General features: G+C 38.4%; 1 protein-coding gene and 1 pseudogene across 1 annotated transcript; both read right to left on the bottom strand.

Moving 5' to 3' along the window:
* Positions 1-209: 209 nt before the first annotated feature.
* On the bottom strand, positions 210-1,818 carry LOC110287324 (glycogen synthase kinase-3 alpha-like; annotated as a pseudogene).
* A 1,494-nt stretch (positions 1,819-3,312) lies between these two features.
* On the bottom strand, positions 3,313-4,020 carry LOC110286454 (uncharacterized). The gene has a single exon (XM_021152778.1). It carries the CDS (start codon positions 4,018-4,020, stop codon positions 3,313-3,315), a length of 708 nt encoding a protein of 235 aa, XP_021008437.1.
* Positions 4,021-14,085: the final 10,065 nt, after the last annotated feature.

Below are 14,085 nucleotides of genomic sequence, written 5' to 3' on the forward strand. Positions count from 1 at the left end.
CCTCCCCCACAAACAGTTAAAATCCTCTTTAAAAAGCCCACCACAGAGGTTAGGCTGGTGAGGGAGGCCTAGATGCTGGGGGTAGTTCATTTACCTCTGCCCTCTAGTCTAGGGGCCCAGCCAGAGCAGAAGCTTGATGGGCTGTGGCCCCCCTCCCAGCGTCACTTGGGCCTTCCCAGATGGACACGGAGGGGTAGTCGGTGGGGGCCTCAGGAAGAGCTAGTGAGGGTAGCAGTTGTGGCATCAGATATCTGCCAGTCTTGACCAGTCTGAGGGTCAGTTAAAGCTTGTGAGGACGGGGTGTAGGAAGAGGTGAGGGAGAAGCAGGGCCTGCTGGGGACCTCAAGTGAGGAGGGATGAGAATGGCATTGAGAGATGGTTAGATGGACAGATCACCAGGACTGAAGTTGAACAGGGGGAAGTGGGTGGTCATTGGGGAGCTGGGCCCGAGACTCCGCAGTTCATCAAAGAAGCTGTGGGCACAAGCCTCAAGTGGGGAGAGCCTTGAGTATGGTGTATACTCCAGCAGGCTAGAGCCGAGTACAATGGCCTCAGGTGCTGTCCGAGATTTGAACACCTTTGTCCAGGGGTGAGCTTTGATCTGGGGGAACTTGAACTCTGTATACTTAGGGTTCATCTCTCGGATTTGTTCCCTGGTTGGCGTTCCTAGTACCTTGATGATCTCCACAAGCTAGTCCACCCCACTGTCCCCAGGAAAGATGGGCTGGCCGAGAAGTAACTCAGCCAGTACACAGGCAGCCGACCACAGATGAGGTGTAATCTGTGGCTGCAAAGATGAGTTCTGGAGCACGGTAGTGCCGAGAGCAGATGTAGGACACATTAGGCTCCCCCCGAACCAGCTGCAAAGATGACTTCTGGAGCACGGTAGTACCGAGAACAGATGTAGGACACATTAGGCTCCCCCCGAACCAGCTGCTTTGCACTGTGGGAAAAGACAGGCAGGGTTAAGCATGGAAGCAAGCTGGAGGTTCTTTCACGCCTTCAGGCACCCCACAGGCTGCAGGACAGACCTACCTGCCAAAATCGCAGAGCTTGAGGACAGCACTGTCAGGGTCCACAAGCAAATTCTGGTGCTTGATGTCACGGTGACACACACCTTGGGAGTACATGTAGGCCAAGCTCCGGAAGAGCTGGTACATGTACACCTTGACGTAGATGATAGGGATGATCAGCTTGGCCTTGGTGAAGTGGCAGGCCACTCACTATACCGTCTCGGGCACATACTCCAGCACCAGATTCAAATATAGCTCGTCCTTCTCCCCACTGGAGTAGAAAAAGTACTGCAGCCTCACAATATTGCAGTGGTCCAGCTTACACATAATCTGCAGTTCTCGGTTCTTGAACCTTTTGTCCTGAAGGACCTTCTTGATGGCTACCAGTTCCCTCGTGTCTGCCAGCCGAGCCTGGTACACTACTCCGAATGAGCCATTACTAATCGCTTTGATGTCAGTGTAAGCCACTTCTTGGGAACACTCTGGGCCTTGGCCTACAGTAAGTAGCTACCACTGTGGTCACCTTCCCGCTGTCATGGCCCAGCTTCACTCCTGGCGGCGGGAAGATAGTGCTCGCGGGGCCACCACTGCCTCTTCGCCTCTGCTGCTGGGGCCACCCCTCCCCCCCTCCAGCTCGAGGCTCCCACGCCCCCACCCATAGCCCGGACTGATGCCTTCCCACAGCCAGTGCCTCCTGGGCCAGAGGCCGAGCCCCTGGGGCCACCACCACCGCAGCCTGGCTCCTTAAACAAGCTGGTCAGTGCCAGGCCCCAGGGCCGCCTCCTGAAGGCCCGCTGCCACTCATGGTGCCAAGCACAGGCCCAGGCCGCGGGGCTTGGGCTGCCTGGGTTGCCCCCACTGCTGCCTCTGCCACTGCCTCCCCTGGGCTTGGGCTCTGGCCTCTTCCAGGCCATGCCTTTCAGGTCTCCTGCCAATTTTGATGTTAATTTTTGTTTTTATTTTATTTTATTTTTTATTTTTTATTAGATATTTTCTTTACATTTCAAATGCTATCCCGAAAGTTGCCTGTAAACCCCCCCTTCCTGCCCTGCTCCCCTACCCACCCACTCCCACTTCTTGGCCCTGGTGTTCCCCTGTACTGGTGCATATAAAGTTTGCAAGACCAAGGGGCCTCTCTTCCCAATGATGGCCAACTAGGCCATCTTCTGCTACATATGCAGCTAGAGACATGAGTTCTGAGGGGTACTGGTTAGTTCATATTGTTGTTCCTCCTATAGGGTTGCAGACCCCTTCAGCTCCTTGGGTACTTTCTCTAGCTCCTCCACTAGGGGCCCTGTGTTCCATCCTATAGATGACTGTGAACATCCACTTCTGTATTCTGGATATTAGCCCAGAAACTTAGAATACCCAAGATACAATTTGCAAAACACAAGAAAATCAAGAAGAAGAAAGACCTTAGAAAAGGGAACAAAATACCTATGGAAGGAGTTACAGAGACAAAGTTTGGAGCTAAGACGAAAGGATGGACCATCCAGAGACTACCTCACTCCAGGATCCATCCCATAATCAGCCACCAAACCCAGACACTATTGCATATACCAGCAAGATTTCCCTGAAAGGACCCTGATACAATTTTTGTTTTATATTACATTAATTATATATAATATATTACATTATATTTTCTTATGTTATATTAATATAACTATATTATACTATATTTATTATACTGTATTAGTATGTTATTATATTTAATAATGTTATATTAATTTTATTATATTATTATCCCTTAGAAACTTGTTTGTTTTCTAATGAGAGATACAAAGGTGGTGAATCCTGATGGGAGAGGATATCAGGAAAAACGAAGGTGCAGAGGGAAGGGAAACCATAATCAGGATATGCGGCCAAAATTTCAACAAAAGGGAAACAATTGTCAAAATACAGCGCAATTAAGAAAAACCTATCCCTTTGCCAGCAGAACCCCAAATGAACTAGCAGAAACAACATTTAGTATAACAAACATTTTATTTTTTAAGTTAATTGGGAATGCCCGAAGAAGGGGCCGGAGGCTTCTGGAGGTCAAACTCGAACCACGAAGTAGTGGCTCTAAAAGAGCCTTTGGGTTTTGTTTGGTTTAAAGTCAACGTGACTCATTTGCTGGAGTTGTTCATGCTACAGCTCTCTTAGGAGAAGCGGTGGCTCTGAAAAGAGCCTTTGGGTTTTGTTTGGTTTAAAGTCAAAGTGACTCATTTGCTGGAGTTGTTCATGCTACAGCTCTCTTAGGAGAAGTGGTGGCTCTGAAAAGAGCCTTTGGGTTTTGTTGTTTTGAAATTAAAGCTGCTTACTTGTTGGAGATATACCGGACCATCGCCATGGTTCCTTCAGCCACTGCACGCCTGCAGAGCTCGCCAGGAAGCAGAAGTCGGATAGCGGTCTGGATCTCTCTGGAGTTGATAGTAGAGTTTCTGGCTTGACGCACCAAGAAACTGGCTTCGGATGCAATTCTTTCAAACATATCCTTTACGAATGAATCCAGGATGTTCACAGACCGCTGCGAGAGGGAGAGACCCACATGGATATTTTTCAGCACCTTGGGAAAGTAGATAGCGAAGCTGTTCTTACGGCGTCTGATCAGACGGGCTCTACGCTCATCTTCCCTGATGCTTTGGTGAAGTGAGCGACGACGACACTGCACCTCAGGCTTCTCCTGCTCAGGAGTCTCCTGCTCAGGAGTCTCTTGCTCGGGCTTCTCTTGCTCGGGCTTCTCTTGCTCCGGCTTCTTCTTCGGCTTCGCTTTCTCCCGCTTGTCTTTCTTGGGTTTCGTCTCCAGCTTCTCTCCCTTCTGCTTCTCTTTTTCTGGCTTCTTCTTCGGCTTTTTCTCCGGCTTTGCTTTTTCCTGTTTCTCTTTCTTGGCCTTCTTCTCCGGCCCCTCTTTCTTTGGTCTGTCCTTTTTCCTTTTGGCTTTCTCAGGCTTTCTTGGTTGTACCTGGTTTTCGGAACTATCCGAAGATAGCTCCTCCAGAACGTCCATAGCCGTGGTAGACGCCATGGCTGAGGGCGCCAACCTGACGAAAAGTCAGAAAATGGCGGTTTCTGAAGTAACAGTTAACATATTATGCACATGCCGTTAGGTCGCGTAATGAACCAACTTGACATTTGATTGGACAACAAGGTACTGAGTATGATTGGATGGTTTATCTGCCTGACAACACATTGCCCAATCAAAATGAGCGCTCAATGTGATTAGCATAGTCTTTCTAGTTGGCACCTATGGCCTTGGAATCCCCGGGACCTTCTAGTTTCTCCATGAGAGGAAGATACCTGTCTGAGCATTACAACATTATAGGGTCACATTAGGTGACCAATGTTGCGCCATTACAGCTTTGAAAGACACAACTGAAAGAAAAAAAAAGTCCATAAAGTGTATTGCAACTTGGGCTCTTTTCAAGACCCCGAGTTTAGTAACTCAAGTCTTAGAAATTAACCTAAGCATGTTTGGGCCAAAACTCTCTCTTTTAATATATATTAATATATATATTTTACATTTGAAGCTAGAGAAAGAGAAGCCAAGATGCGTCGTCATCGCTCAGTTCGTCTTCTCCAGCGCCAACGCATCAAGGAAGATGAGCGTAGAGCCGGCCTGATCAGACGCCCATAAGAACAGCTTCACTATCTACTTTCCAAAGGTGCTGAAGAACATCCATGTGGGTCTCTCCCTCTCGTAGCGGTCCGTGAGCATCCTGGATTCATTCGTTATAAAATTATTTCTCCTCTTCCATTTCTTCCTTCAACTCCTGCCATGCATCCCCTTCTACCCGCTCACTCAAATTCATAGCCTGTTCTTTTTTAATTGTTGTTTTACACACACACACACACACACACACACACACACACATACACACACACACATACACACACACACACACAATTATATATATATATATATATATATTTGTTTTTGTGTAAGTCTATATATATTTAGGAATATGATTTACGTATTTAGAAATATTTATATTATATAACTATATGAATACATAAATATATTTTATTAATATATATTAATATATTAATGGTATATTATATGTTGATATCATATTATACCACAATAAATATAATATAATAACTAATATCTTTATATATTTTGAAATAGATATATCATATATAACTGGAGCTGGGGCTATCCCAAAAGCTGTTGCCTGTACATGGGCTTTCTTCTTCTAGCTGGGCTGCCTTGTCTAGTTCAGTGGGAGAGGATGCCCCTAGCCTTGCAGAGACTTGATGTGCCAAAGTAAGGAAATAACCACTTAGAAGAGAAGGAGACAGGGGATGGGAGGAAGGATTGTGGGAGGGTGACCAGGAGGGAGGCAGTGAGCAGGATATCAAGTGACTGTGTGTAAAAATTATACATAAATTTAAAATATTAATAGAATTTAACATATTTAATATACTTACTATAACATAACATTAATATAATTTCATTTAACATAATGAATCATAAGTATAATATAATATTTAATATAATAAATTATATTGTAAAATATAACTGTTAACATTATATTTATGATTTATGCATTTGTTTATATATAAATATATTTACAAATATATTTATATTAATTTATAAATATGAATTTGAATATATTTCTATTCATATTAATATTCATATTATATTTGTTTCATATTATAAATTATTGCAATATTATAAATTATTATATTTATAATTTATATTTATAGATATATAATCATTATATATTATTATTATATTTACAATTTATACTTAAATCATTATATTTATAATTTATATTTATAATTATAATTTATATTTGCAATATTATAATTATATTTTATAATTATATAGTTATAATCATATTCTTTCTATATCTTTATATAAAAATAAATATATATATAAGTATATATAACTATATAAATATACATATAAATATATTAATATATTGTATATTACAAATTAGGTATTATATGTAATATATTATACAGTATATACTATGTATTATATAATATATATAATATATATTATATTATATATTCCTAAATACTTAATACCTTAATACAACTTAATACTAATACTTTAAGTGCTTAGGAAAATTTATTATTATTATTATTATTAATTATTATTATTATTTTATATTATAAATATACAAATAAATATATTATATATAAATATATACGAATATATAAATATATAAAATATATTATATAATATATAAATATATATATTTATATGAAATATATTATGTATAAATACATTTTATATAATATGTAAATATATTTATAAATATATATTTATTTATATTTGTATGTGCTATTATAATCTAATAAATACATTATAATCATAATATATTTGTATTTGCAATATCATAATTATATTTTATAATTATATAGTTATAATCATATTCTTTCTATATCCTTATATAAAAATAAATATATATACATATAAGTATATATAATTATATAAATATACATATAAATATATCATTATATTGTATATTACATATTATGCATTATATGTAATGTAGTATACAGTATATACTATGTATTATATAATATATTAATATATATATATAATATTCCTAAATACTTAATACCATAATACTAATACTTTAAGTACTTAGGAAAATATGTTATTATTTTATATTATAAATATATGAATAAATATATAAAATATATATGAATATATAAAATATATATTATTAAATATATATTTTATTAAATATATTATATAATATATTTTATACAATATGTAAATATATTTATATTTTTATGTGCTGTTATAATCTAATAAATACATTATCATTATAATATATTCATATATAGTTTAACATGTTATATTAACAATATAGAAAATACAGATTTCCTGACCCTCAGTACTTCTCCCTGTCTCTTCTCACACCTGCTCCTGCTCTGCTTTTTTCCTCTACTTCCAATGATTATTTTGTTCCTCCTTCTAAGTAGAACTGAAGCATCCACATTTTGGTCTTCCTTCTTCTTGAGCTTCATATGGTTTGTGAATTGTATCTTGGGTATTTTGAGCTTTTTTCCTAATATCCACTTATCAGCGAATGCATACCATGTGTGTTCTTTTGTGACTGAGTTACCTCACTCAGGATGATATCCTCCGGATCTATCCATTTGCCTATGAATTTCATAAATTCATTGTTTATAATAGCTAAGTCATACACCATTGTGTAAATGTACCACATTTTCTGTATCCATTCCTCGTTGAAGGACATCTGGGTTCTTTCCAGCTTCTGGCTATTATAAATAAGGCTGCTATGAACCTAGTGGAACATGTGTCCTTGTTATATGTTGGCACATCTTTTGGGTATGTACCCAGTAATGGTATAGCTGGATCCTTAGATGCCAGGAAAGCAAGAGGCTTTCAGGACCCAGCAGGGATGAGATTAGCTAAAATAACAAAGGGGAGAGAGAACCTGTAGAGATTATATCCAGAGATTATGCAAGGCCCCTGGTTGGGGGATGGGGCCACCCACTTATCTCCAAATTTTTAACACAGAATGGCTCCCGTCTAAAGGAAATACAGAGACAAAGTGTGGAGCAGAGACTAAAGGAAAGGCCATCCAGAGACTGCCCCACCTGGGGATCCATCCCATATACAGACACCAAACCCAGATACTATTGTGGATGCCAACAAGTGCTTGCTGACAGGAGCCTGATAGAGCTGTCTCCTGAGAGGCTCTGCCAGTGCCTGATAAATACAGAGGCAGATGCTTACATTCAATCATTGGACTGAGCATGGGGTCCCCAATGGAGGAGTTAGAAAAAGGACTGAAGGAGCTGAAGGGGTTTGTAACCCATAGGAAGGACTACAGTATCAACCAACCAGAATCCCCAGAGCTCCCAGGGATTAAACCACCAACCAAAGAGTACCCATGGAGGAGCCCATGGCTCCAGCTACATATATAGCAGAGGATGGCCTTGTCAGACAAAAATGGGAGGAGAGGCCCTTGGTCCTGTGAAGGCTCAATGCCCCAGTGTAGGGAGGTAGAAGTGGGTGGGTAGGTGTTAGAGCACCTTCATAGAAGCAGGGGGAGATAGGAGGGGAGAGGGAGAAGTGGGAGGGGGTTCGGAGAGGGGAAACAGAGAAGGGGGATAATATATGAAATGTAAATAAATAAAATAACCATTTTTTAAAAGAATACATTGTATGGCTTTTATTCAAAAAATTATAAACACCAAATAAAACAAGTGAACATAAAAAAGAAAATACAGATAAATTATGAATAAAATTATATTTAATTTTGTATATTTAGTACAATAAAGTATAATATAAATATTTAATATATTATAAATAGATTTTATAATTAACATATTTTATATTATATATAAATATTTCATGGCGAATCAATAACTGGCCCAATTTCAGAACCATCCCATAGGCAAGCACCTATTCCTGATATTATTAATGGTTCTCTGTTATGCTTGAAGACAGGAGTCTAGCATGGCTCTCCTCTGAGAGACTCCACCCAGCAGCTAACTTACACAGATGCAGACACCCACAGACAAACAGTGGATGGAGCTTGCAGACTCTTATGGAAGAATAGGAGGAAGGATTGTTGCCTGAAGGGGATAGGAACTCCACAGGAAGACCAACAGAGTCAACTAACCTGAACCCTTGGGATTCTCAGATTCTGAACCACCAACCAAAGATCATACACGGGCTAGAATTAAGCCTCCCTGCACATATGTAGCCGATGTGCAGCTTGGTCTTCATGTGGGTCTTGAACAACTGGAGAGGGGCTATCCCAAAAGCTGTTGCCTGTTTGTGGGATATGTTATTCTAGCTGGGTTGTCTTGTCTGGCTTCAGAGTGGGAGAGGATGCACCTAGCCTCACAGAGACTTGATATGCTAGGGTCAGGGGATACTCAAAGGAGGAGGAGATGGGGGATGGGGGATTGGAGAAAGATTGTGGGAGAGGTAACTGGGAGGAGGCAGTGGGTGGAATGTAAAGTGAACAAGTAAACAATTATATATAATATAATATAGTAATTATTTAATATAATAGTTAATATAGTATATTTAACATAATATTTAATATATTAATATAATTAATTATAATATAATATATAAATATAATAATATAATTTATATAATATAATATAAATATAATATAATATAATTAATATAGGAGCTAGAGAAAGTACCCAAGGAGCTGAAGGGATCTGCAACCCTATAGGTGGAACAACATTATGAACTAACCAGAACCCCGGAGCTCTTGTCTCTAGCTGCATATGTATGGAAAGATGGCCTAGTCGGCCATCACTGGAAAGAGAGGCCCATTGGACACACAAACTTTATATGCCCCAGTACAGGGGAACGTCAGGGCCAAAAAATGGGAATGGGTGGGTAGGGAAGTGGGGGGGGGAGGGTATGGGGGACTTTTGGGAGAGCATTGGAAATGTAATTGAGGAAAATATGTAATAAAAATATTAAAAAAATAATACATATAATATTTATATGTAAACATATATTTATAAATATAATACAATTTATAATATTAAAATCATGTTTTTATAATTATATGGTTATAATAATATTCTCTTCATATATACATGTAAATATATGAATAAATATGCATATAATATATATCATTAATTACACATTATACATTACACCTATATACATTATGCATGCTGTATGATATGATATGTATTATATATATGTATATTATATATGTATATATTCCTAAATTTTTAATATGTTAATATTGATATTGTAAGTGTTTAGTAATATATATTATATAACTATACTTATACATTTAAAACATTTATATATTTTTATCTTTATATAAAATTTATTTATATTATCTTTATAATTTTTATATTTATAAATTTCAATATATTTATATATTTTTTCTATATATTTATATAATATATTCCTAAATACTTAAATATATAAATTTATGTATATAAATATATGTATATATTTAAAATGTGTACAATTTTTAATATTTAAATATATATTCCTAAGTACATAGCCATGTACACAAACATATATACGTGTATATGTATATGTACCTATATTTATGTTTATATGTATATATGTCTATGTATGCATATGTATATATTCATATACACAAACATGTGTATATACATATATACATAGACATACATACATATAAATACAAGCCAGCATGAGTTCACATGAAGCTGCCTTCCATATGGAATTTAGTATATAATAAATGTATTCAAAATACAGGCCTAAAGAAAGTAGAAAGAGACAGGAAGAGATTGGTATTGGTGGAAGCAGTTGTGTATCATTAATGTAGTCCAATCAAATGTCATTTTGCATCCCAAGGAGGATGCTAATTTTTACCTGGTCTGCCTTTAGGTAGAACAAATGATACTGCTACCCTCACCTGGATCAGTCCTGGAAATTGTCTGTTTGGAAATGTATGATGTTGGGAAAACCAGCTCTTTGCAGTGCAAATCATAGCTGAACTTACTAATAGCTGACCTCTGGCATGTGCCTGCTACCCATCAACTGGAGCAGTAGGACTCTCTTTAAAGGAGCTTCCTTGAAATCCAGGGGTGTGTCTAGAATAACTGCATCCTTAAATGGTACTTTTAAAGGAATATAAATATAAATTTAGGAGGACGATTCTTTTCTCTCTGTATGTATTATGGCATATTCTGCAGTTGACATAGACAGGTATATTATGAAACAACTTGGGATCTCTTCTGACCTTCTGGTTATGTCTGTGTTGTCACTGTAATGTTTACTAAATGAAGTATTCACGTATAAGCTCTAAATTTAATTACTTTTTTCTGGGAAATTATCAATCATTTCTATTTGAATATCATTTTCCCATTATCACTCACCTTTTCCTTTGGTATTCTTATATCATATACTTTGCTTCCTCTTTAGTCTCACATCCCTGTATACTATTTAGCTCAGGTTAGAGCATAATACCTTGTGGATACTAGCCAAGCACTCTACCATCTGAGCTACATCCCCAGGCCTCATGTCCTTTTTTTTCCTATCCCATCATTTACACACCATGGTACACACTATACTTCATCAGTGGCATCTCTGTATGGTTTTGAAGCCTACAAGACTCATGTGGGACCAGCTTCATAGTCATATCAAAGGTGCTGAATTCAGGGTGGGTATCTTGTAAGTACAACAGGCTGTTTGTTGTCCAGCTGCTTCTCAAACGTCACCACTTGGATCTCATGGATTCAAGGATTATATGGTTCAAAGCAAATTACCACACCTTGTCCTTCAATCCTTCAGATGTGTTCCTGAGGGTGAAAGTAGCCCCAATCCCTTTTTCTGATTGATGGCCACACATCCCTAGGAATTTCTGCTTTTGTTTGTTTGTTTGTTTGTTTGTTTTCTTACTAGCATAGGGGTTGGCTGTGGTGACATGTAGTGTGCTTCCTACACAGATCTCTGGAATATGAGACAGCTTTCTTTTGTCTAGCATATATTTTCTTTGTTTCTGAATTTTCCTCTTGGAGGAGTAAATTCAAAACTCTGATACATTTTTTGTTCCTACCAATATTGGGACAAGGAGAAGAGCTGCTCTCCTGTATCATTGGTGGAGCAGCCCAAAGTATAATAGAAGGTGCTCTTCTCTGGTCCAGAATAAACATAAATTTTGGGAAGTACATTGGTAACCATGCATAAAACTGGATTATTATACAGATGTTCTGAGGTCATATACCAAATGAGACTAGTGGTGCATGCAAAGTACCAAGTTTGTGGAAATGAAATAAGCTTCTGGGTTAAGAATAATCACGAATTTAATAATACAAGAAGCAGAAAGGGAGAAATAGCAAGGAGGTAATTTGCCATGACAAGACATGGGCGTAGAGGGCAAAACTGTCTTGTTGTACACACGCACAAGCATTAGAGAAGCCAGGAACAGTTAAACGTATAGCTTAGCTCTTTAATTGGATGAAATGTTTCGCTGTTCCTCCTGGAATCCTGGGAAAGGAAATAGTTTACAACCTGCTGAGCCTTTGCTCTCTGATGATTCAGGCTCTGCCTGGATCTCACAGAAGTTGTTTTACTTATCTCAGATCCTTTCTCCTTAAATTGTGCACATTTGCTTCTAGGCCATAAAACTCATTCTTGAGAGAGAGTTCTTCTGTTCTTTTTATCAGCCTTAGTGACTTCTATGTTATCTTAGGGCTAGGACAAATCCTGACTCCCACAGAGATTATATTTACCTCAGTCATTCTCCCAGGACCTATATCTTGAGAATTGTTTGAAGTCAACAGGAACTCATCTTATGAATGAAGCCCTCTGTACTTTGTAAAGAGCTTCAGCATAAACATGTCTTAGGCTTTGGTGCACTGATAGGACTGAGTTAAATGTTTTTGATTTTTCTTTTTCAAAATTGGGCTGTACTTCAATATAGTTAAAATAAATGTTTTGGTGGTCAGACAGACCCTCCACACATGAGGTTTTGTATCTCCCAACATAATGGCTACTTCTTGAAACAGACAAGCTGATCAATTGGAGGATACCATTACTCCCAATAAAGTAGTCAGGCTTTAAAACAGATCTAACACTCTTGTGCCACCTCAGGTTGTATGTAATTTAGGAGGTGGTATGCTTCTTGCAACATAGCAAAAATGTCAGTTCAGGAGTGGAGATAATTAGCATCTACTCAGGACTTGATAAATGTAGGCATCCAACCAAAGAAGCTCTTGGCTACAGTTTACTTTGAAGAGGAGGAGGAGGAAGAAGAGAAGGAGGGGAGAAGGAAAGAAGGCAACCAGGGTCTTCTCCGATTGGGCTATCAGGCAAATAGGATGGAGGGGGTTTGATATAGTCTTCTTTGGATGGTAAAGAAGCATATAAAGTTTGCAATACCAAGGGGCCTCTCTTCACAGTGATGGCCGACTAGGCCATCGTCTGCTACATATGCAGCTAGAGATGCGAGCTCTGGGGGTACTGGTGAGTTTATATTGTTGTTCCACCTATAGGGTTGCAGTCTCCTTGCTGACTCGACCAAAACACGTGACAGTGGAGCATGTGTTCTTATTACCAGTTGGAACATCTTCTGGGTATATGCCCAGGAGAGGTATAGCTGGGTCCTCCGGTAGTACTATGACCAGTTTTCTGAGAAACTGCCAGACTGACTTCCAGAGTGGTTGTACAAGCTTGCAATCCCACCAGCAATGGAGGAGTGTTCCTCTTTCTCCACATCCTCGCTAGCATCTACTGTCACCTGAATTTTTGATCTTAGCCATTCTGACTGGTGTGAGGTGGAATCTCAAGGTTGTTTTGATTTGCATTTCCCTGATGATTAAGGATGTTGAACATTTTTTTAGGTGCTTCTCAGCCATTTGGTATTCCTCAGTTGAGAATTCTCTGTACCCCATTTTTAATGGGGTTATTTGTATTTCTGGAGTCCAGCTTCTTGAGTTCTTTGTATATATTGGATATTAGTTCCCTATCAGATTTAGGATTGGTAATAATCCTTTCCCAATCTGTTGGTGACCTTTTGTCTTATTGACAGTGTCTTTTGCCTTATAGAAGCTTTGCAATTTTATGAGGTCCCATTTGTCAGTTCTTGATCTTACAGCACAAGCCATTGCTGTTCTGTTTAGGACTTTTTCCTGTGTCTTGGTTCCATTTTAAACTTATATTTTGGGTCCTTTTTTCATCTTCCTGTTTACCTAGACATATGTTAAAGTCTGTCTTTTCAACACCTTCACAATTGTGTGGGATGCTATAAGGTATTTCTCCCAAGGCTGTCAGAAGGGGCTTGATACCCCTTGCAATGGCTAATAGCTGCCTCCTTGGGTGAACCAGACCCTTTATAGGAGGGCAAGAATTTATTCTTTTTTTTTAAATAATAGATTTTCCTTTATCAGTCAATAGGTCTCTCTCTTATTATAAATCATGGCATGGACATGAAGGATAGCAAAAGTATACCTGCTTCTGTATAAATGTTTATTTCTTTGTCATTTCCCCTGCATAAGAGGAGAGAGAAAGAGAGAGAGAGACAGAGACAGAGACAGAGACACAGAGACACAGAGACACAGAGAGACAGAGAGACAGACACAGAGAGGGGAAAGGGAGCAATTAGCTCTGCCTTTTGGACTGAAGTGCCCTGTGGCA

The sequence above is a fragment of the Mus caroli genome, unplaced genomic scaffold (genome assembly GCF_978045245.1).
Source record: "Mus caroli unplaced genomic scaffold, Mus_caroli_1 scaffold_5, whole genome shotgun sequence".
Lineage (NCBI taxonomy): Eukaryota > Metazoa > Chordata > Mammalia > Rodentia > Muridae > Mus > Mus caroli.